At 37.9% G+C, this 23359-nt stretch overlaps 2 protein-coding genes and 1 long non-coding RNA gene across 4 annotated transcripts; 2 read left to right on the top strand and 1 right to left on the bottom strand.

Moving 5' to 3' along the window:
• The first annotated feature begins 381 nt into the window (after positions 1–381).
• LOC115572637 (uncharacterized) lies at positions 382–7440 on the top strand. The gene is made up of 6 exons (XM_030402962.1): positions 382–526; positions 1242–1550; positions 1632–1904; positions 3516–3608; positions 4016–4059; positions 5442–7440. Exons 1-6 carry the CDS (start codon positions 469–471, stop codon positions 5595–5597), a joined length of 933 nt encoding a protein of 310 aa, XP_030258822.1. The 5' UTR covers positions 382–468; the 3' UTR covers positions 5598–7440.
• A 1340-nt stretch (positions 7441–8780) lies between these two features.
• Positions 8781–18639, top strand: LOC115572634 (CD48 antigen-like). Of its 2 annotated transcripts, XM_030402957.1 has the most exons (6): positions 8781–8880; positions 13604–13927; positions 14012–14296; positions 16035–16142; positions 16728–16771; positions 18047–18639. In XM_030402957.1, the coding sequence occupies exons 1-6, from the start codon at positions 8829–8831 to the stop codon at positions 18215–18217; spliced, it is 984 nt and encodes a 327-aa protein (XP_030258817.1). In that variant the 5' UTR covers positions 8781–8828; the 3' UTR covers positions 18218–18639. The 2 variants fall into 2 exon arrangements, with proteins under 2 accessions (XP_030258817.1, XP_030258818.1); XM_030402958.1 differs by lacking the exon at positions 16728–16771 and having other exon boundaries at positions 18047–18228.
• Positions 18640–20928: 2289 nt separating this feature from the next.
• LOC115572655 (uncharacterized) lies at positions 20929–21606 on the bottom strand. The gene is made up of 3 exons (XR_003982123.1): positions 21561–21606; positions 21096–21176; positions 20929–20971 (listed from the first exon to the last, which is right to left on the bottom strand). It is a non-coding gene; the product is annotated as an uncharacterized LOC115572655 (long non-coding RNA).
• Positions 21607–23359: the final 1753 nt, after the last annotated feature.

Genomic DNA, 23359 nt, shown 5'->3' with positions numbered 1-23359 from the left:
TTTTGTTTGCGTTTTTTTTTGAATCCGTCATCCGATAAAAAATAAAAAAGACACAAACACACGACATTAAGAAAGGAAGATGAAATCAAATCTGTTCTGTTAAAAATATTGATGGACGAAAGTTTCAAGGTCAGAGAGTAAACATGATTAGTTGAGTTTGTACCTTTTTTTTTTTTCAAACTTTTAAAAAACCCTGTAAAGATTGTAGAAACCTGAGGAAGAGCTCTCCCTCTTAGAGGATGGACAGACATTCAATAGATGTTTTGTTCACAAAAAAGACCAACATGAAAAATCACTGTATGGACGACAGAATTAAAGATTCTAAACATCAATTAGGAACATGGCTCTGGTAGGATATCAAATAAGGGAGCTTTCAGTTACTGTTCACAGTTGAGAGTATTTCCCGTGAACTAGCTGTGGTGTTGAACAAAGCGCCTCACCATTTCCTCTTTTCACACAATTACCACGATGACGCCCGTGGTGCTGCTCTTTGCTGTGTCTCTGCTGCAATCATGTGAAACACAAGGTAACAAGAGTATTTTATATGTATTTCTGTTATATGACTTTTCTTAAATAAGTACTATAGTACTATTAAGACAATCAAAATCTTAACATTTCACTGCTGATGTTTGATTGATGTTGTTGGTGTAAATGGTGTCAAATCTAAGTACTACACAATCTAGAACTGTGGATTGAGCCCTAACCTGCTTATCTTGAGGACTTTGTCTCTCTGTGTACTATATTTAGTTGGAGTAGTTGCTTTGAGTAGCTCATATCGTCGCTAATGAATTAACACCAGAGTTAGCTGAAAGCCTGGTTCGTCACATACGGATGCTGAAGTCTAGCTTGTGCGTCTGTATGCTTTAGAAGCATGACCGTAAGTCCGTATTTGAAAACCCGGAAAGGAGAACAGGCTTAATATTTAGGTCTTTAGCTGCAAAGTGCTTTATTATCCTCATCAGCTGGTTATAAACTTTTCCAGACTGATGTTGGCTGCTGAGCAGAAAGCATATAACATGTTTTTAGAACTTTTCTTGCTGAAAACAGCTGCATGAAACAGACACTGACAGACACTTTGCGTAGAGTTCGGTAGAGATGAAGGGAGATAATTTTATTTGGGTTTTTTCACATGAGCGACAACTGTCACATACAGGCAGTGAAGTCATACATTGTTAATGCAGACATGTTGATTACAGCTGCTTTAAACACACAGATGATTTTGATGTCTGTTCTTCTTGCAGGTACCAGCTCTGGGACTCCTGTGTTTGAGCAGACAGGAAAGGATTTACTTCTGCATGTCAAGGAACGTGTTGAGATGAAAAAAGGCAGTGATTTTAAATGGAAAGTCAATGGCAGTACAAATATTGTAAAATTCTTTGCTAAAAATGATCCAATTATTAATGATGATTACGAGGGAAGAGTTGAATTTTCTGTACAAAATTACATTTTATGCTTGAAGAATGTACAAAAGGCCGACAGTGGACGTTACACTGCAACTGTGAGTGGTAATAAAGACCAAGTTGTAGCTGATTACAAGGTCACAGTTCTGGGTAAGTTCCTTAACATTTCAAATGTTGCTCCACAGCAGCAGCCTGTTTCAAAACCCTCACACCTGTTTATTTCCCTTCCAGATCCAGTGTCTCCAGTTAATCTGACAGTGAAGTCCAACAGCTCAGACTGTAACTTCACTGTGACCTGCAGCACACTGGACTCGCTCATCAGCAGCACTTTTCTGTGTCACAACAAAACCTGCAGTCAGGAGGGAGTAAACAGATCAGAGGTCACACCTTATCCTTCTATGAACGTCTACCTGAAGCAAGGTTTCATCATCTGTAACCATAGCAACAAGGTCAGCTGGGAACACATGCAGCTGAAGAATAACCATCACTGTGAGCAACCTTCGGGTAAGATTAAAAGACACTATAGCAAACAAATAGTGATCGACAGCTTAAAGTTACCATAACCATTCAAATATTTCGTTGGACAAAGTTCTCTGGAGGCTGATTGGTTCAGTTCAGACACAATGAAGAGCCATCTAAAAACAAAGTTAGTCAATGATCCTAATGTTTGAAAAACTAATTTGCTTCTTTTAATTATGTGCTCTCAGTGCTCTCAACACTTACGATATTGATCTTGGCACAGATGGCATGGTTGGGTGCATTTTCTTTCCAGTTAGCAACATTATTCCGTCTAAAGAAGCCTCATGAAAGTTTTTTTAAAGTTATTTTCTGAAAATACTATAAGCTTTTCAAAGAACGTCCAAAAGTTTTCACATGCTGTTTTCCTCATGAATGCATTTGATAAATCCAGCCAATCACACTCACCCACTGCTCAAACGGCTTGTTTCCACATAGTTTTGTCGTGTCCAATAAGCTTAGATTTTAAGTAGAATACGCTTATTCTGTTGTGTGGTTTACTTCCTGGTAATGCAGCCAACTGAACATGTGCAGCAGTGCTTCTTTCGATCAGCCTATAGAGAGCCAGAGTCACGCCCCTACCGGTGGACCACCGTTGGCCTTTTTTAGTAAAACCTTTGTCTGGTTGTGAATGAGACATCATTTTTATGATCCCATTTGAATTGTACCATGTAGAAAGTTTCTCAATTGATAAGACAACTTTTCAACTCCAAAGTTGCAGTTTGTCATAAACCTAATGAAATACAAGACTATGAATTATGCATAGTTATAAAGACACAGCCAACAGTTGCGTTAGTGACGTTGTCTTGTTGAACGGCCCCTAAAAGCATAACTTAGATATCATAGAGCTGCTCCTGTATATTCTCAGCAAACATGACATCACAGAGATGTACGGATCATGTCTTTTTAATGTCCATCAGTCCAGGCCTACTTTTGGACATCTGTAGACATGCAACACGGGTTCAATGTTTAAACATCTTGCTAGTGAACCACTTGGACGTCTGTGGATGTTTAAAACAAGTCCAGTATCTGGGCGTCAGACTGGGACCCCTCTTGGACACAGTTCATACTATATGTCAGAAATTCACCACAACAGTTAAACATGTTCAACTCACTTCAAGGCATATTTGGGCCCAAAAGAATCGGAGGAAGAGTTTTGCAAACACATTGGAGATCACAGAAGTTCCCATAAGAATGGATGGACTTCAGATTAACTCACATACACACACAGAGCTGTGTGGAAAAGAGGTGTAAACAGCAGGGTTTACATTGTGCAGGGGAAAGTTTTGTAATTGTCACTGTCATGTGTCATTCAACACACCAACATCATCTTATTGGTCAGAAAAAGATTTGCAACTAATTGTTTTTGAAAAGAAGTCAAGATCTGAGACATTGTTTCTGCGTCTTGGTGATCAAATTGGACGATGCCGGGGTTATTTCAGTGAAGTCTGACTGGACTTTTTGGGACCACAGATGTCAAGTTGAAGCTACATTTAGCTGAAAGAAGATGTCTGTGAAAATTAGCTCTTCAGAAATATTTGTAAAATGAAATACGTCTCAAAATACGTCATCATTTCTGATCCAGTTCTTTCCTCACAGTTCCTAATCGAGCCATCCCGATTGTGATTGGCAGTGGAGCAGCTGGCCTTGGGATTGTCCTTGTGATCATCTCCGTCTGCATTTTGAGATATTGTAAGTCTCAGCATGCTTTTCAGTACGCGGTATTTAGAATCTTCACAGTAGCTACAGCTAAAAATCCTGTATTGCAGCACAGCACACCCTTCACACCCTCACACTTCACTGTACAGTTAGACAACATACTGGCAATGTGAAGGCTGTAAAAAAAAAAAAAAGGGAGATAAGACTGAAATGACTCAATGAATAATGGAAATGTAAAAAAGGTATTTCTAATACCGTGATCACACCCCTGCCAATCTTGTCTTTGGAAAAATAACATTACTGTAAGTCTGGGTCAGTCAGTGACCTCCGGAGCCGTTCTGTGTCAGTACAGTTCAAAATATTTTGAATTTGTAGAAGAGAGAAGGGAATGTTACCCAACCAATCAACTTTTTCATATTTTTTTTATGGTTGACCTACAGATAATAAAAAGAGCATCGGAAAAACAATATATGAAGTTCCTCAGGTAAGCAGCAGTTTTATCTATTTTCTTTTATTCCCTTTTTTTTTCTTTTACATAACTCTCTAAGCATTGCCAGTGAGGACCTGAGGAACAGAATTTCACATTTAGAGTAGATCAACGATGACGGCTCGATTTTCATGAATAGCTTATAAAGCTTTGAGGCTTTCTTTCTAAAAAGATTCGGAGCTTCCGGGTTTCAAACTCAGGACACACAATGACATCTGGTGGCTTGTAAGACGTATTTCAGCCCTAAAGACTGGAGCTAAGGCACCATCACAACACCCAGCTACTATTAGTGTGCCTCATAGTCTTATCATCATATGTGTGCAGTATACGTATAAGAAACCCCATTAAATCTGTTTACTTTTCAGAAGTACACATGGAAACAATTATGTCTTGTCCAAAAGACCGAGATAACATATTTTTCCTGACATGGAACATTAATGTGCATTATGGTGTAGTTTAGTCCGAGTGCCACTGTGGGCTCATGTTTTTACAGTTCAAGGTTGATATTTATGTGACATTTCATACGAGTCACATGTGAGACTGAATTTCATTCAAACTCGGAATTGTATAATTTACAATATTATTAAAGTAATAAGACAAACTCAGAAAAAATATTTTTTTCCATAACTGAGTAAACAAGCTGTACTCAGAGGAAAATAAGGTCCCAAGAACACTGTCTGAAGTAGGAAAGGTGGCAGGGTCTGCCAAATGTAAACAGTAAAACAGTATGAAATTGTGTTGTCCTTCAAGGTCAGTTTGTTTATTCAGGTTATTCAGTCATTTAGTTTTTAGTTTGTTTAGGCTTAAAGATCAATTAATGAAGATCTTTAGCTTCTGAATATAATGTCTTACACAGTGCACCCTTAACTTAATCTTACTTTTATCTATTTCACGAGGAAATATTGCTTATGATTATGTCTTTCTAATGTAGTTTGTCTCTCTCTACATTTCTCAATTATTCTGCTCATCATTTATCCCACTAATGTGCCAACCACTAGTTTAGCTTTCAAAACGGTCACACTGAAATAAGCACAGGTGATACGTTAAAATCAAAATCTAGCCTTCCTAATGCATTGGCCAGCCATAACTATCGCACTTCACTCTCATCTAAATTACATCCATCCCCTCGCTACACCAGCGGCTGCACCCAGTCAGCTGCCGGCTGCACACTCATATGCAGACTTCTCTTTGTGCTCCTTCCTTGTGTTCAAATGTCTTGTCGTGATCTGAAGAATTTCTAGATGCACTGTGATCCATGAATACAAACCTGCTGGTTGACTTATCTTTGAACCACAAGTTTGGATATATTCTATGTACAGCAAAGAAATAATGGCTAGCATTTAATTTTCCTAACGAGGTAATCTGGTTTATTTTTTTAGGACGTCAATCCAGCACAAAGTCAGTATGAGGATCCTAGAGACAAGGATTCAGGTTCTTCTCCAACTTCCACCTACTGCCTGGTGAAGTTTCACACAGGACCGGTGGAAACCCTCCAGAAACACCTCTCAGCCAGAGACCATTTATGCTCAGGTTAACAGAGCTGCCAAGACCAACCGCAAGTCTCCCAACAACAAACACCCAGAGCTGAAAAACATGGATGACAATGATGTACAGGACTAAATGTAAATTAATGTTGGATGCTAACACTGTATTCTGCCTCAGCCATCTAACATGCTGCCACACAGGGCACTGGAGCCTCCTGCAACCGTGGCTAGTCATAAAACGCGATATAAATTATTTTCTTTTTTCCCCTCAAAGACTTATTTGTCATGTAAATAGCACATTTTTACATTTTTGAATTGTTTGTGCTTGGGAAAATTGGGGGAAAAATCAGTGACGGTACCCTCCTTCACATGCTGGCTACTGACGAGGAAGCCTGGAAGTGCCTTTTTTCTGGTCAATTCTCCACTGCTCTTTTCTAATCACACATAGAGCTGGTCTCTGAAATAACCTAATGAATTTAAAAGCTTCATTATTACATGAAGCTTTTTATGTGTCCCTGGAAAAACAGGACAAAGTTAAGAGCATCAAATACTTGTGTGATGATCTGCTGGGAGGGGTTTCAGTGTGAGTTTGCCCATCTCTGAGGAATATAAACTGTAGGCCTATGTAAAAACACAATCACAAACAGCAGTGACACTATCACTGATAAATTATCAGTGTGTTTTCTTGCCTGAATCACTCTTGGAACGCAGAATAAAGAGTTCAGATGCCGAAACGATCACTGCAGGTTGCAAGTAGGCCTTGGAGCTCTGCAATGAACCCAAGCAGGTAGCACTTCGGTACGACTCATGCCGCATTTGCCTCACTGCTGTGATATGGAGTTGGCAGAAAAAACGACCAGTGGAGTGTTAGAATTGCTGGTATGCAAGAAAATAGTATGACAAAGATTCAAATGTAGAAGCCAAAGTCAAGAACATTGACATTTCTTACCAGCTATGAAATTACCTGGCTCTTCTGTGTTGTGGGGTCCATAGAGCGTGGGCACTAGAGACTTCCTAAACCGACTAACTTCAGGTTTAGTGCCTGGCTAACCTGAATAGAGATAAAATGATTTAATCTTGCGGCTCATCTAGACTTTCCAAATTTGTTGGACCGATTTGGATTGAAATGTTGAGGGTCGGCTTAGAAAGCTGGTCAGTACCAGCCCACCTAAAGCGCTGGTTCTACATGGTTTCAAGCACCACAGAAGGCAACATTATGGATGAACATGAGGCTGCTTTCTGACTGTGTTGACAAACTGCCTCAGTACTGAGATAAAACCAGACAAGTCAGATCACTGCAAGGTATACGAGGTATAAACACGGCAGAGAAGTAATACAAAGATTTTATTTGGAGACGGTAGGAATTAAATGCAAAAGCTCAGGTATGCTCTGCTCGCTGTAAACTGAAAACCATTTAATGTGTTTAAATTTGTTGTGGAGCTCATAGAGAATTCTACAAGGTGTAAGATAGTAGATTGTGAACAAAGATGTTTTTTTATTTATGATTTGCTTCTTATTGATAATGTTTTCATTTTGAATCCAAATGTTAAATAGTTAAGAACCCCAAATCTAAAATGGCTACCATTGCCAAAGTTGGAAGTGATCTCTGTGATGTGTGTATTTATATGTTTTCTAATAAACTATTATTTTTTCCATCTGTTTTGTCTGTTTCCATGTGATTCTGTCTTACGTTTAGAGGGTATGTACTGTACATGTAGTATGAGTGTAAGTATGTGTCCTAACCATGTTGTTGACCCATTTCTACTTTTGAGTTGTTTGAAATATTATTTCTCTTTTCAACCCTGAAATTCATTGTTGTTGTGAATCAGACCCATATACTTTCAGTTATTTAAAAGGTTGTAAAGGATCACAATAAAAATGTCTTATGGGTGAATATTGTTATGCTTTTATTGTGTTGACTGGTTTCATTTGGTCTGTCGGGGTTAAAATGAGTTTTCCCACATTTTTTGTGGAGTGCATTAACAGATTTAGATGCAAAAAATTGAGCAAAAGATGGTCTGTCCAAGGTAATTCTAACAGGGGCACTGCCATAGAGGGAGTGGCCATGAAGAGAAAATGTTTAAAGATTGAATAAAAAAGACTTTATCACCTAATTGAGGAATACAAAACATTTTATTTGTTCTGTTGATCCATTTTATGATTCTGAAAAAGATAATTTAAAAACTAAGTGAATAGTGGAGTGGAAAATAAACTCAGGAGAATAAAAAAGAGTCCTTTCTGAAACAGAGTTTCATGTGTGAACCTGAGGGGGGAAAAAAACAAAAGACATTTTTTGTTTTGCTTCACCACAACACCAGTCAACAACAGTCAAAGTTACCAGTGGGCTCCAGCAGGGGGTGCACACAGCTGGAACAAGAACCCTGGCTTAATCCTCTCAGTCATTATTCACATGATCAGAGGAAATTTTGTGTCCTTTCCACTCAGTAGTGGATGTGCTCTTTGTGCCCCCTCTTGTCTTTGTCAGTTTGTTTTGTGATGACACCTATGTAATCTCCAGTGTCTCCCTGTGGTCTGTTTCTGTTTTTTTTGTTCCTGGCTTTATGTTTCTACTTTGCTCTCATGGGTACTGGTTTGTACTTTGTGGGAGTTTTTTGTTTGTTACGTTGTATTTCTTTTTTGTTATTTCTCAGCTTTAGTTGTCAAAGCTCCCCTTGTCTTTGTTAACTCTGCCTCCCATGTGTTTTCTGCAGTTGGATCCTCATTTTCCTACCATATTTTAACAGTTTTGGTAAATTTGACCCATTATTACTTTTTAAAATATTAGTTCTTTTCATCCCTGAAATTCTTTGTTCTTGTGAATCACAATCAGATACTTTCATTTATGTAAGTGGTTGCACAGGACCATGATAAAAAGGTCTTATTGGGTGATTCATTTGGCATATCGGGCTAAAAGTTCTATTCAGTTCTTTATCAGATTATGATGAAGCTAAAATTTGACCAAAAGAAAGTCAGTCAAAGCTGATTTTCAACAGTAATACTACAATAGAGGGAGTGGCCACTCAGAGATAGGAAATGTGTCAGACATAAAGATTGTGTAAAAATACATTTTTTACCTTAACTGAGTGTTATTTTCATGTATCCCAATTTGGGAGGACTGAAATGTTTAACAGTTGTTAAATATGAATCTGGGTGTGCAGTGTGCCATAATGGTTAAAGTGCATGTGCGTGTGTTTGCCGTTATAGTTCAGTTCTACTTCCTACTTTTGGCACAACATGAAAGACAAATGAAACTTCCTCATTCTGTCTGTTACACGAGTCATAATGGGACCTATTTCACTTGTATGCACTGTTTATCTAGCATATTTGTTGCAAGGTAAGAACTTTATTCTACTAATATTTCATGGTTTGGATGGCCTCCATTTGCTTTCAAAATCTAGTCGTTGTATCTCAGAACTAAACCATTGTGATTAAAGATCAAATAGAAGGCAATAACTTCTAAACCATTTATAAAATATATTCTCTTTTCTTGGTTGGCTCTTGTTTTCAAAGCACTAATCATCCGGACTTCTGTTACTCTATAATGAGAATTAACATGTTTGTGGATTTGACTCAAAATGAAAATATATTTATTAAGTAAGTCAATACTTGTTATCAGAACCAAATTGTCCATGACGTTGGTCTTTTAATAAGATTTCTAAACAATATATACAAATATGGTATAAATCCTTTTTTTAATAACGAGGCCCTATTTTATGTTGAAGCACACCAACCATTTCAAAGTGTCTTGGAGCACTATAACAGAACTATTTTAGTCCGTATCGGTGCTGTGGAGAACAGTGCAGATGTCACGGACCTGACTTTAAAAAGAGTAACTAATAAGTAATCAATAATTAATGAGTTGTTGGTAGTTTGTGCCGCTCAGCAGCTGGTTAATAGTTCTACTGATAAAGAAAGTGGTCAGTATGTATGTAATATAGTATCTCCAAGTCTTTTCTGAGGTAACTCATCATTATCTTGAAGTCCTTGAATCGCAGTTACTCAGGAATTACTCAGTAATGATTTATCAATTATTTGTCTACTGTATTGTAAATTGTTACATATATAATTAGAGACCATCTTGTGAGGAGATCACCGTGACAACTATCAACATGTTCACAATCTGACCCATGACAAATCAATGGTCAAAAAAACAGCTACAGAACTTCACCTTCATTTTGATCTAAACTGCACACCTGTAAAGTTTCTTGTGATGATATCACACTGATAAAATCTTTCCAGACAGACAGACAGACAGACAGAGACATATAACCACATGGTAAAACTTCTTCTGTGTTAGTTCCCGCCAACAAGGTATCTTCCGGACCGCGTTTTACCATGATGACAAACATGGTAGAGTCACAAACTGGAAACTTTATCAGCCACCCGTGTGCAGGTGGTAATGGTGGTAATAGACTCAAGACTAATTTGTTAAAAAAAAAAAAAAAAAAAATGTACTTGCATTTATGCACTTAAAGAATCTTTGACAAATAGCAATTACAATCCTCAGATGAGGGCTTGACAAATTTTTCTATATTTCTTTTACTCCATCGACGCTGATATGTTGTGGTTTCTCTCTGGTGACAAATGTACTTATTGTGAATAGCTTTGGACAAAAGCGTCTGCTAAATGCCTTAAATGTAAATGTAAATGTCTCAATAAAGACAATAAAAATAACTCGAACAGCCTGAGTAAGCTAAGTCAAATAAGGACCCTCCAAAGTTACAGTCTCTCTGTACTAAATATATTCTTCAAAACTGAACCGTGTCAACAGGAGACATGATCATGTGACCAGGTATTCTTTCATCAGAGTATTGTGGCTTTTTCATAATCCTTAATGCATGTAAAACTACAGGTATGACTGTATAAATACAGATAAGCTTATGTCAATTTAGGTAGTTACTAAATTTAGATAAATATACAGTACTACAAGATATCACAGAGTAATGTTGACAAAGAGGGACTGTCATGTTTTAATGTGTGGGAGGTGGGTGCAGTCTAGGGTGAGAAGAGCCGTGAGAAGTTGTCATCTTTTACCACTCAGAAACTCAACAGTGAACGGAAACCATTACCGCTGCAGCTCACTTCCTCATATATCCACTGCAGTTTTTTCATTTATTCTAGCAAACAATGTTATTCTGGAGTTATATATAAATAATTGGCAGTTTTGACACAGGATATCAGATGCTTCTTCTACATGAATGCTAAAAGTAACAGGTCTGTCAGCGCCTTTAAAAACAACCTATAACAGCTGAATTTTCGTAGCTGTGATGTAAAACAATTCAGATTTCTAAAACTTCCTTATTATGATAAGGGAAAGATAATATTCAGAGCAGAGCCATTTCTTTCTAAATGCGGACCATCAGGTTGCATCGGGCCCCTGAAGACACCAGAGGACCCTATGCTGAAATAAAATTTTGAGGTGAATGAACAGACAGCAGGGGCCACATGTATAAACAATGCATATAGATAAATACTTAGGCCACTTTCCATGCAGATTTCCGAATGTATAAAAATCCACAAAGGGTGACACTGTGCATATTATTATTAATATTATTATTATTTTACTGTCTTCTGTAAATGTTTGTCAGTGTGCATTATAATAATTATAATGATAATGATCTTTATTTAAATAAAGATTATTTTGCTGTATTATTGGAGAGTGAGAATACCTGCAGGTGTGACCTGTTAACAGGTCCTTTAAACGGCACTATGTAAGCCGTGCGTAATAGCGGTGCCACATCATACAGTGACTACTTTGGCGTTGCTACAGGACATTGCCAATGCTGAATTTAGGCTAGAGCGAGTTTTCAAGGCTTGTACTGATGTTCAGGTCCATGATGATGGCTGCTCATCGATCAGAGGGAGCGCAGGGATCCCCTCTCCTCACACAGGAACTGGCACAATATCACTGCGTGCAGAGACACATCTCTTGGCCTCTTTTAAAATCAGACCACCTTTCTAAAGTCTGCGGCTCCTAGTTTGCAGCATTTAGCGCTTCTGTCACTTTCTGTCTTTCCTCTTACTTCATTTTGGTGCTGATGCCAGAACCTAAACTTACATATAATACTCGTTTTCGTCTGTCAAATTGATCAGTGGTTACTCCAAGTTCACAGTCTGTATAATTCCGCTTCTTTTTCTTCCACTGCTTCTTAGTTGCCCTCACCATTTCTCCTCAACTAAATTGTAGCCCTTTATATGCAAAGCAGGTGATTGGAGATGTGTTTGAAGCCATTTATTGTAAATTTATGAAGTTGGTTACTAGAAAGCTCGTGTACTTGCGTGAAATGTCAGAATGATTGAGGTGTATGAGGGAAAGACACGTGGGAACAGACATATGTGGATTTCATAATTCTGATGAAAAGACTGCATTTGCATGTTTCCTGTTATGCGGTAACAAAGATTTCTACATCTGAACATGCAGAGAGTTTTATACATTTGGCCCCAGGTGTGTCTGACAACAAGGAGAGCACCTTGTTGTGACTCAGCACCAGAGTGAGCAGACATCCTGAAAAATGTGGGAAAGTCCTAAATCATGAGCAGTTGTCCTCTGCTCTGTCTGTTCCAGGAATTAGTATAGAATATGAAGAAGTGAAACCGAGATCCGTCTGTATGCAGTGAGACTCAACTTGAGACTCATAATGCTGATGAGACTGGACTTGGTGGCAGCATTATTGAGAAAGATGCTCAGAATGCATTGTGTACTTTGAAGAGTTGCAAAATTGTCATGAACAATTTAGAACATAATTGAAATACTGGCAACCAGCTGCTGCTGTCATCACAATAAAGAAAACTAGAAACATAAATGACAAAACCCTTTTGTCAAATAATGATTAGTCTATATGATATAGAAGATCAATAGTTTTTCACTCTGAATCCATGAAAATATTAAAAACAAATCACTTCTGGAGGCTATAACTTCTGTTTAAAATGATCACATGTGTCATGTTTGTTTAAGTCAAATATCTGCATGTTGCATTTTACAAAATTATTGTTTAGACCCAAATGCAAAAAGACCAGGAGGAGGCAGAGTAGAGAACAAAACACAAGCTTCCAATGAGAAGCTGAAATCCAGAAAATAACAGCAACCAGAAAAACAAGAAATGTGACTACCAAAAAATCTAAGTAGCAACACAAAAAGCTTCAACAAAATTCAACCAAAAGCAACATATGAAATCAGGAAAACCACAAGGAGTTAAAAAAAATCAAACACACACCAACAAGGAGACAATGGAGGTCAACTGGAAGAAGCTCAGGTGGACAACACCGACACACACTGGAGAAGAAAACGGATAAACTAACAAAGACAAGAGGAAGCACACAGGCTGATTACAGACAAGACACAGGTGGTCATAGAAAAGGGAGGGAAATCAAAAGGAAATGAAAAGATAAACATAATACATGACGGTAAAACTTCAAAATAAAACAGGAAGCTACAGAAGCAGAGTCATGACAGTGGAGGTGTCATTGTTGCACAGATAAGGCAAAACTCAATAATGACAATAGGAAATGTACAGACAGACAGCTGCTTCAGGTCGTCCTTCACTAATTCAACCGTTCAACATCCAGTGAAGGAAACAATGATTAAAGAACTGACAGAAGCTGTGCTTTAGAGAAAGATGGTGAACTACAAAAACATTGTATGAAGTTCTGCAAATATCTGACAACCAGTAAATTGAAGTAAATGTTTAATTTGAGTTAAGTTTCCTTTTGTTATTAAACAAATTCTGCAAAAAAAATTGTTCAAACCATATTTTCCCATCACATGGAAAACTTCTTCTTCTAGTTATTCAGGGATTTTTGTGTGCTGTTTTCTAAAGGGATAGAGAGGAAAGACTGTGATGTTGAAATGAGAAACACTTTGACTAACATCTTACTCTCATTGGGCTTTGACAAGTTAAAATCCTCCATCAGTAGAAACTGTGTCACAACAAAGTCAGTTTGAAGTATTTTAATGTGTTGGAAATATAGTAGGAATGAGGTAACATTCAGCCTAGGCCAAATAACCATAATATATTGTTGGTGATGTTTATTGTATCCTGTGTTTACTGTTGTTACAGGGTCCAGTGCTGTGACTCCTGTGTTTGTGCAGAAGGGAGACGATGTGATGCTGAATCTCACAGAAGCTGATGATCTGGAGAAGAGACTGGTTTTTTGGAATTTCAATAATAAAACTAGTACAAATGATTCACTCATAGTCAATTGGCTTCCTGGTTCTAAACCAGAAGTCTCTTCAGGTTATGAAGAAAGGATTGAGTTTACTGTGAAGAAATACTGTGTGAAACTGAAGAATCTACAACAGACAGACAGTGGAGTTTATACTGCACGAGTGATGAGGGCCAGTAATTTTGAAACAAGAGTTGAATACAAAGTCACAGTTCAAGGTGGGTTTATTCACATTTGAGACACTAAAATGAAGTTTCTGCTGTCATGTTTCTGAAACGTTTCCCACCTCTTTCCCTCCTCAGATCCAGTGTCTCCAGTTAAGCTGACAGTGGACTCTGTGTCCAGCAGCTCAGACTCCTGTAACCTCACTGTGACCTGCAGCACACAGGACTCTCACATCAACAGCACTTTTACATGTGACACCAAAACCTGCAGTCAGGAGGGAGGAGAGAGATCAGAGGTCACAACCTCTGGTGCTTCTCTCAGAGTCCACCTGGTGAACGACTCAGTCACCTGTAACCATAGCAACCAGGTCAGCTGGACCAATGACATGGAAAAGGCAAAAAAGCTTTGCATCCAATATGCTGGTAAGAATGAAAAAAACAACAAAAAAAACAAGAGTAATGCACAGACTGGTCAGGAACAGGCCATACAATTTTAGTGTTTCTTTAAGGAAAATTTGCTCTTGTGACAGAAATGACACCACTTTTTTAATTGAATTATAGTGAGTGGCATTCTAAGAGGACAATTCTTTAGAGCAAATTTACATGTTACCTATTTTAAATCAGTTTAAAGCCCCTGTACGGAGTTTTTAACTGGATATGCAAAAGTCTCTGGATTCTGCTGATGTGTCTCTGTTACCTACAACAGCAAATGAGCCCATCAGCATGAAGAAACGCTATTTCTAAGTAGTCTAATTCTATACCTCTGAAAGGCCTTGGTCGGGTCGGACCACTGACGAAACGATTTACGGCAGTCAGACCGGAACTGACAACATTCAGAATACGGCATAGCTGTTTTGTTGCTACGCTAGCCAGTGCTAACCGAGCTAAAACTTTTGTCATGGCTGATAATGAGACAAAGAAAAGAAAAAGAATTCGAACCGAAGACCAACGAAAGGACAAGAGGGAATCCGATCAAGCTAGGGCTAAAACATGGATAAACATTGGCGATTCCTTCCAGAGATGGAGAGAGTTGCGGGGCTTGAAGGGAGGGTCGGATCCAGAATTCGCCCGATTCCTCCTAGACAGGTTTGTAAATTTTATTTCATTTATGAAATGTAATGCGGGGACGTAGTTTACAGCAATACATGAATTTATGTTGTTACAACAAAGCTGGCTAACGTTACCACTAGATTAGCTCTAGATACTACACTCGTGAAAACGACAACAAACGTCTTAGATCACGCATCCATTTCAGCTGTGTGTATCAGCCCAGCCGACCTGCAACGATGCATCGGTAATATCCTCTGTCATTATAAATGATTCAGTTTCTTACTTAGAACAAAACATCCATCACAATCACTGTGACTTTGCTGTAACGCTAGCTCTGTAGCACCGTGGGTAATATGTATAGCTGGGAAATTGCAGCGCAACAGCAGCATTACTTTGTTTCACCGGCGGCATATTATATTAAGTAGAAATACAAATAGACACATTACCTTGTCCATGTGCACGCTGCAGATAGCTGCTAAAAAAAAAAAAAAAAAAAAAAGTTTTCAAAGCAAGTCCCGTCGTCTTTCTGACGTTTCCAAAACAAATCTACACGCGCCGGCCAGACAAACGTCTTCACGACAGTGGGCGCTAGAGCTCATGGGAAATGCAGTCTTCATTCCGGCAAAACACTACCGCTTTCGTCCAGCGGGGCCGCCAAAATCAACACTAAATGAAAAGTCTGTACAGGGGCTTTAAATTAGTCAAAGTTTTATAACTTGAAAACACCTGAAAAAAAGATGAGCCATATCTATTAGTATTTAGTAGGTTATAAACTTTGTAATTATTTTCAGTTTAAGTCTAATGATTTTGACTTTCAGAAGGAGCGACCATAATTAACCTTACCAGGTTTAGCTAATCCAGAGAGGCTCTTTAAATTCTTTATAATTAATTATTCATGAAATCATTTCTTTTTACAGAACACTTTTTTTTTACTGAGGCAGTTGTATAAATCAAACTTCATTCTGTTGATTTGTATGAAATATGCATTGATGACTAATATTCATCAGAATCTTGCAGTAAAGTCACATGACTTATTTCCATTACAGTATGTTAAAGACAGGCTGGCAAGATGTGGTATCATTTTCTAAACTGGTTTTGTTTATCTTTACAGATCTTGAAGCCCTCAGTAACAACTTCGTTGCCGTGTTTGCTCCCATCACAATTTTCTTGCTCTTCTTAATTGTGGCAGCCATTTTTTGTCTCCGAAAGAGAAGAAAACGTAAGTTCAAGTGTGCATTTTAACACAGAATTGCAAACTAAAATCTAAAAAATACTGTTTGTTTACGGTGTCCTAGCTGCCATACACATAAACCCCCTTTGTGTTTGTAGGCAGTGTAATTACAATAGTTATAATACAATACAATACAATACAATACAATAGTTATATAATCCACAGAATCACAGGCCGTTCACACTCTATGGTTAGAATCCACATTGAACCAAGCTTCTGTGTAACTTAAAGCCCTTATTTATAGATTTAGCAATATAATTAACAATTGCATCTTTTGAATTTTTCTATAACCAGAACTGATTTTCACTGTAATAAAAAGTCTCAGAAATACATTTGTCCTTCAGATCTCGGGTTAGTCAACAACATCGCACAATATAAAATCCCACACATAGAGGTTTTTAAATGTGCTGTTGGACATGTGCATTCAGACTCAATGTAGGTGCACCTCAAGAGATGTAAGTGTATTCAGTTAAACAGCAGATAAGCTAAAGAACTTAAATTACTTTAAAAATAAAGTTCTCTAAAATGAATTGTAAATTAAAGCAACATGTATTTTTTGGAACTGACCTGCAGCAAAAACTGAGAGCATCGACAACACAGTGTATGCAGTTCCTGAGGTGAGTGTTTTTTTTTTTAGTTTTTTAGATCTCTCTCAAAAACAACACAGAGAGTCAGACAAACCAAATGACAGAATTTCAGACATGAGTCACTCACAACTGAGTCTGAGTTTAAAGGTCAGGTTTGTAAGAAAGTTGATTTTAGAGTCTCATTCTCACAACTCAACGCTTCGGGGGTTGTGGTTGATCAAACCTACAATCTACAAGCTTCAGTTTTTGACAAGTTGGGAATGAGATGATCTGTTTTATGAAGTGGACCTTTAAGGGAAATGGGCAAAATAAAAAAAATGTTTCAAAGTCCAAAAGTGGAGCCTCACATATTCTATTTAATGTCCCAATGCACACCCGTCACTCTACATTTACCTGACAAAGTGGCCTGAGACTTCTTGCTAATATCTCCTGCATTAAAGGGATAGTTCGGGTTTTTTGAAGTGGGGTCATATAAAGTTCATATCTATAGTCGATCTGTTTCCTACCGTAATCACCGATCAGCGCAGCCTCAGTTTGGAGAAGTAGAGAGTCGCTCCAGCCCAGAGGCTCAGCCTTGTACTGCAGTGAACGGGGTTCAGCAAAAAAGCTAAATTAACCACCTAAAAAAATCTATATCAGGTCAAGTGTACGTTGTATAGGCAAAATTCACACCACTTTACATCGCCGTCAGACTGCGCTTTCTTTTGGCACTACATTTTCTCAACCGCAGAACCCCCGTATCCCTACGCATGAGCGCTAATGTGGAAGGATACGGAGAGTTAAGTTTCGTTTTAATCGAAAGTAAACCTCTCGTCCAGCCGCCGCTCGCAGATCAGCTGTTGACCAGTTACGCTAATGCGTACTTCTGCGTATTCTTACAAAGTGAATGTTGAGAATACTGTGAGCAGAAGACGCTGAATTTGTGTTGTGTTTTCGCCAGCCATCTATCTATGTGATATTTCAGTGAAAAGCGCAACAAAGAAACTGTTCGCCGAGACCCAGAAATCTTCTTTTTCAGTCGAAGAACAAACACATTTTAATTTGCAGTGTTTTTACTTACTGTAATGTATGTGTATGTGTTTTATTTGCAGGGTGTTGTTCTCATAATTTAAGAAACAGTGAATCCATGTCCCACACCCCCCTCTGCTGTTGAAGGAAAACACCTCAAAATGTGTTTTACAGCCATAGACATATGACATATAGATTAGGTCACATGGTAATACAGTATAATAACACCTTTAGAAATAAAGTGTAAAGTAAAAACAGCTTTTGCTGAAAACATGTTTTATCTAATTTATTTACCAGGTCAAAGCAGCAGCCCAACCTCTGGATCCAACAAGTGATTCTTCTTCTCTACCATCCACCATCTACAGCGTGTTGGAGCCTCACACTGGACCCATGAGATCCACTGAGGCTAGAACCAACACTCTGCCAGAGAGCCTCTATGCTTCCGTAGAAAAGCCTCCTAGATCCTGAAATGATTCCTCAGGAATTGAACTCCATACTGATCCCCGCCCTCACACCTTGTGTCACAGTCACTGAAAGCTAAAATCACACCTTATGTGACCTGTTCTGCTCGGGAAAGACTTTTATCATATACAAACATTTCTTTCTAAATAGCTGTAAATAATGAAGATGTGTTAAATGATTATTATTATGATTATAATAATCATAATAATAATAATAATACATTCAGTCTGTTATTCTTGCACCAGCATTATGAGCTGTCTCAGTCAAGATGAAATCCTGAACCCAAACATTTGGTAGGGATATTATTATTTATATCATATATGTATGTGTGTATATCTATGTAGATATATGAATATAAATGACTACTTAGGTATTTATCTGCATGTATATATGTATGTGCTGTGTAGATATGTATGTATGTGTATATACTTATATACTCACTGTAAAAAATGTCTGTAGAAATTACGGTAAAAAACTGTCAATAGCAACAGTAAAATACCGTAAAATAAAAAATTGTATATCACTGTAGTAAATACATCAAATAAATGTATTTACACAAAGAATAACCGTAAATCAAGAAACAGTAAATAACTTAAATTTTACGGCCTTACTAAGTAGAAAATATGGAATTTACTGTGAATGTTATAAAAAGTTTGCTAAATTCACGGTAAAATACCGTAATGTCACAAGCGTGTAATTACCCTAAAATTGACGGTATCATCTGAATTACAGATTTTGCTGATGTTTACGTTTAAATTTACGGTACACAACCATTAAATCATACCATCATTTGTATAGAAAGTAGAATGTTAAAAAGTATGGTATATTTAAGCAATACATCATGACAGGCCGTGGTATGTGCTTATTATATCACAGTTAAGGGGCATTGTTCGGGCCGACACAAAGCACTTAATGCAATAGAAAACTATAAATGTTGTATTATTGTCAAAACACAGTGAATTAAGATAAGATTAACTTTATTGTCCCACAGGAAAACATAGGCCTACAACAATATAGAATTTTATTGCAACATTGTTAACACATCCTTTTTGAATAATATGGATGTCCATTTCCGCCACTTGATGAAAAAAAATTATGAGATACTAAGTCAAAATTATGAGATAGCTAAGTCATAATTATGAGATACTAAGTCAAAGTATCTCATAATTTTTGTCAAGTGGCGGAAATGGGCTTCCACAAAATAATAGTATATTTTATTTTATATCTTTCTTTTGTATAGTGAAAACACAATTTCTATTTTTATTTTATTCTTGTACATGTCCTTTTTTTATTATATGTAAAACATGACAATGAAAATGTTGTGTTTGTAGTTGTTCGTGTCAATAAAGCTTTATTGAATTGAGGAGAGAGACACAGAGAACGACAGAGAGAGAGAGAGAAAGAGAGAGAGAGAGAGAGAGAGAGAGAGAGAGAGAGAGAGATATGACCGCTGAGTTAACGGAAGCTAGAAATTTTGAATTTCAGTTCACCGCCATTGCTTCGCGCCCACAGGAGCAGTGTTTGTTGTTGTGACAGAGAGACAGACACAGAGGCTGTGTCCAAATTCAGGGGCAGCATCCTTCAAGGACCCATCCTTCGCCGCCAGCAAAGGCAGGGTCCTTCAGAGAGACCTGCAGGCAGCATCAGCCTGTTGTGAAATTGGACAGTCTACCCTTCGCAGCATTTCCTGGTGGCGTCACCAGATGTTCCCGCCCCGACCCGCACCTAACTATTTCTGGTGAGGTAAGGTCCGCGAAAGTGACAAGACGAGTAGTTTGAAAAGTTTGACTGTCAGATCTGTTTGAGCTCCAGGAATTCCTGATTTCCTTTTTAATCCTCGTGCTTGTGGAGGAAGAGTAGATGCGGCTCTGGTTTATCTCGGGCTGAGAGGACCGTGGAGAGGTAAACCTGTTATTGAACCCACAGTAATGTTATCAATATAATCATTATTAGCTAGCTAACAGCATGGGCTCATTAACATACCGATACATTACGTTAATGCTGACATGTAAACTGCTGATCGCCACATATGGTTTTAATTTATATTTCAAAGGCATTGTATTTAAAATGTTTGGTAGAGAGTTTTGTTTATTGTAATTTATTATGATCATTATTATTATTATTATAATTAGAGTATGAAATTATAATTCTTGCCTCTTTCTTAAAACATTCTTAGTGACATGGCAGCCGTGGATGGAGTCAGAACTGCAGACCCAGTTGATGGAGGATGTGGTGGACAGAGGAGACTGGACCCCCAAACACCCTGAGTACCGACCCAGATGATGTCCCACAGACTCCATCCAATCCAGCAGCACTGCAGGGACTCCTGCTCAGCCTGTTGCTGTCCATCATCTGTTACTGTTTTAATATTGTTTTTAATAATTATTATTTTTGTTAATAGTTAATAATAATCTGTTAATAGTTATTTATGCTGTAATTTTGTAAATGGTCGTAAATGTTAAGACCTTAATAATAAAAGAAAACATTCAATCCCTTGTTGTCCCTGAAAAGTAGCACTTGATGCCGTTTGTTGTTATAAATTGTACTTACGCTTTGAATACCGAATGGAATAGACAATGTGTAACAATAAAACAATATTTTATGTCATGAATTATATAAAATGAACAATTATGAACAAATAATTTAAAAATAACTCATACATTTAACTAAATAACAGAAATAATGTAAGGATTGTCCTCTGGAGCAGAGAAGAGCCTCTCCATCCTCTCTGCAGCCTCGTGTCCTTCTTCATCCTCCCTCCTCGAAGCAAGAGAAAAGGTAAACTCAAGATCACATTTAAACAGGGATGCAAAGATTTACAAAAAGTGACATCAGGACTGACAAATCGGCTATTTATTATTATTATTATATATTATAGCCATACTCCCGTCCAGCCGGCGGAATGCTTCGCCCTGTGAACAAATGTTCTGACTTCGGACAGTGATGAAGCTTCTCTGTTTACTCCCTAAAACACGATGAAATGTTAAACACACCAAAGAGTTCTAATACAGCAAAATAATATAATCATAAGGATAATAATCATAAACATAGCTCTTTATTCCAACGTTTAACTAGACTTTACACGGATCACAGCTTGATCTAAATCTGTTCATCTTGGTCCATTTATGTACATGAAGTAAAACGAGTCTATAACATCTCCACAGTCACAATACGATATAAGATATAAGTCAACCTCTGAACGTCTAATGGTTGAAAGTAAAAGGCATTAAGTTGAGCATTACCAACGTATTTTAACTGATATTTTGAGGTTTTAAGGTCCCTTGAAGTTTAACATATCTGGCGTTTGACGCTCAAATGACTAAAAACGGAGTATAGACCCAATACTTACATTTGAATGCGAGATCTGCGCCACTTGAGGTCGCCATTATTTATTTATTTATTTCTTCTCTTTAGGCGCGCAATGAATCTTGGGCAATTTGTAGCCGCGAAGGATAGTAGCGGTGTGTCCTCCAGGAACAGGCAAAAGAAGGAGGCATTTGTGGGGAGCATTTGGAGCACACTTTGAATTTGGACAGGCTTCGCGCGGCTTAGTGACGTAATTGCACTTCAAATACGCACTCCGAAGGATGGTGCCCCTGAATTTGGACACAGCCACAGACACACAGCTAGATAGACAGATAGATAGATAGATAGATACAGACAGACAAGACAGAGAAGAGAGAGAGAGAGAGAGCGAGAGAGAGAGAGAGAGAGAGGACCGCGAGTTAACGGAAGCTTGAAATTTCAGGTCACAGCCATTTCTTGGCGCCCACAGGAGCAGAGTCTCTTCTTCAGGTAAGCACATTCACAGCTCATTGAGACTGTCTGATTAACGTTAGCTAGCCGCAGAGCCACGTTAGCTCTTATTCGTTGACTTTCAAGCAGAGGAGTTCAGGTAGCTATATCTTAAAAGTTGCTGGACATGTCACTATCTGCTTTTTTGCCGAATAAAAGAGTCACTTAAGGGCTCTGAGAAGTCGCTAACGTTACAGCTAACGTTGCTAATGCTAGAAAAATGTTTAGCTGTAACTTCTGTAGCAAGTCGGTTAAGACTTTGATAATGGAGAAACTGGTTTACTCTTAATAAAAGATGATACAAGGAGACTTGGATGTATTACGAAGGAAACATTTATTGACACTTGATCTAGGCGAATTCAAAGATAACATAACAAGTGAGAATGATCCCTTTAACACCTTAGCCATACAATTTTTTAACAAATAATTTCACCTTCTCCACAGCACGGTGCAGCTGGATAATGTAAGGCAATCAACTTTGCAGGAATGCGGTATGGCCAGTACTCTGATTCGTAGTCATCGTTATCAGCACTCAGCTTCAGTGAGTACATTTAAATAGATTAGCTTCTGAACTGGTGCTGCCATTAAATGTTTTTGTTTCTTCATACCTGTCAAATACTTACATGGCCACATCAATAATTATGTCTCCCATATATGTCTACTACCCTGTTATCTGGAGTTCCTTAAGGGTAAATCCTCAGAACTATCCTTAAAAAAATCAAAATCACTGATTCGATGTCAAATCCAAAGGATTGTGTGTTTTCAGCTGTAGTCACTCTCCACAGTTTCTCCCTCAGTCTCTCTCAATCTATTAGATCTGCTAAATCTGTTAACTGTTTTAAGCGCCTCCTGAAATCATATTTATAGGATGGCCTTTTTATGAGATTTTTTAAACCTACTCTTCATTCACCATTTAATTTTTTTTCTGTTCCAACTTCTTTAATTAATGTTTTGTTTTTTGTTGTTGTTGCGGGAAACACTTTGCAACAGTGTAAGTGCTATATAATAATAATTATCATTATTATCATTAACAATGTTTTCTTTGTTGTCTTTCTTTGTCTGGTTGCAGAGAGATTCATGCCAGTCCACAGTAAACACCTTGTTGAAGACTGCTGGTGAATTTTCAAGCAGGAATGATGACAACACCTGCCCAAAGTTCCAGTTTCCTTCACATTGTAACATGTCTGTATAAGACTCTGTCCCACCTGTCTTCAGTCAAGTCTGGACCCAATGACTCAAACACCAGTCTTGTCAAGGCTAATTAGAGGTAAGCTATGGTTTATGTCAGTGTAGCAAATGAGTAGATGCAAGCACTCAAACTACACTCAATCGATCTCCCTCAAGTGAACGGTG

The sequence above is a fragment of the Sparus aurata genome, chromosome 21 (assembly GCF_900880675.1).
Source record: "Sparus aurata chromosome 21, fSpaAur1.1, whole genome shotgun sequence".
NCBI lineage: Eukaryota > Metazoa > Chordata > Actinopteri > Spariformes > Sparidae > Sparus > Sparus aurata.
This window is presented reverse-complemented; position numbering and strand designations above follow the sequence as displayed.

Coding starts and splice junctions, on each gene's coding strand:
- LOC115572634 (XM_030402957.1), top strand. CDS start 8,829: ATGGGACCTATTTCACTTGTATGCACTGTTTATCTAGCATATTTGTTG. Junction 14,297..16,034: donor GCTTTGCATCCAATATGCTG/GTAAGAATGAAA, acceptor TTATCTTTACAG/ATCTTGAAGCCCTCAGTAAC. Junction 16,772..18,046: donor CAGTGTATGCAGTTCCTGAG/GTGAGTGTTTTT, acceptor TTTATTTACCAG/GTCAAAGCAGCAGCCCAACC.
- LOC115572637 (XM_030402962.1), top strand. CDS start 469: ATGACGCCCGTGGTGCTGCTCTTTGCTGTGTCTCTGCTGCAATCATGT. Junction 527..1,241: donor GCAATCATGTGAAACACAAG/GTAACAAGAGTA, acceptor TTCTTCTTGCAG/GTACCAGCTCTGGGACTCCT. Junction 1,551..1,631: donor TTACAAGGTCACAGTTCTGG/GTAAGTTCCTTA, acceptor TTTCCCTTCCAG/ATCCAGTGTCTCCAGTTAAT.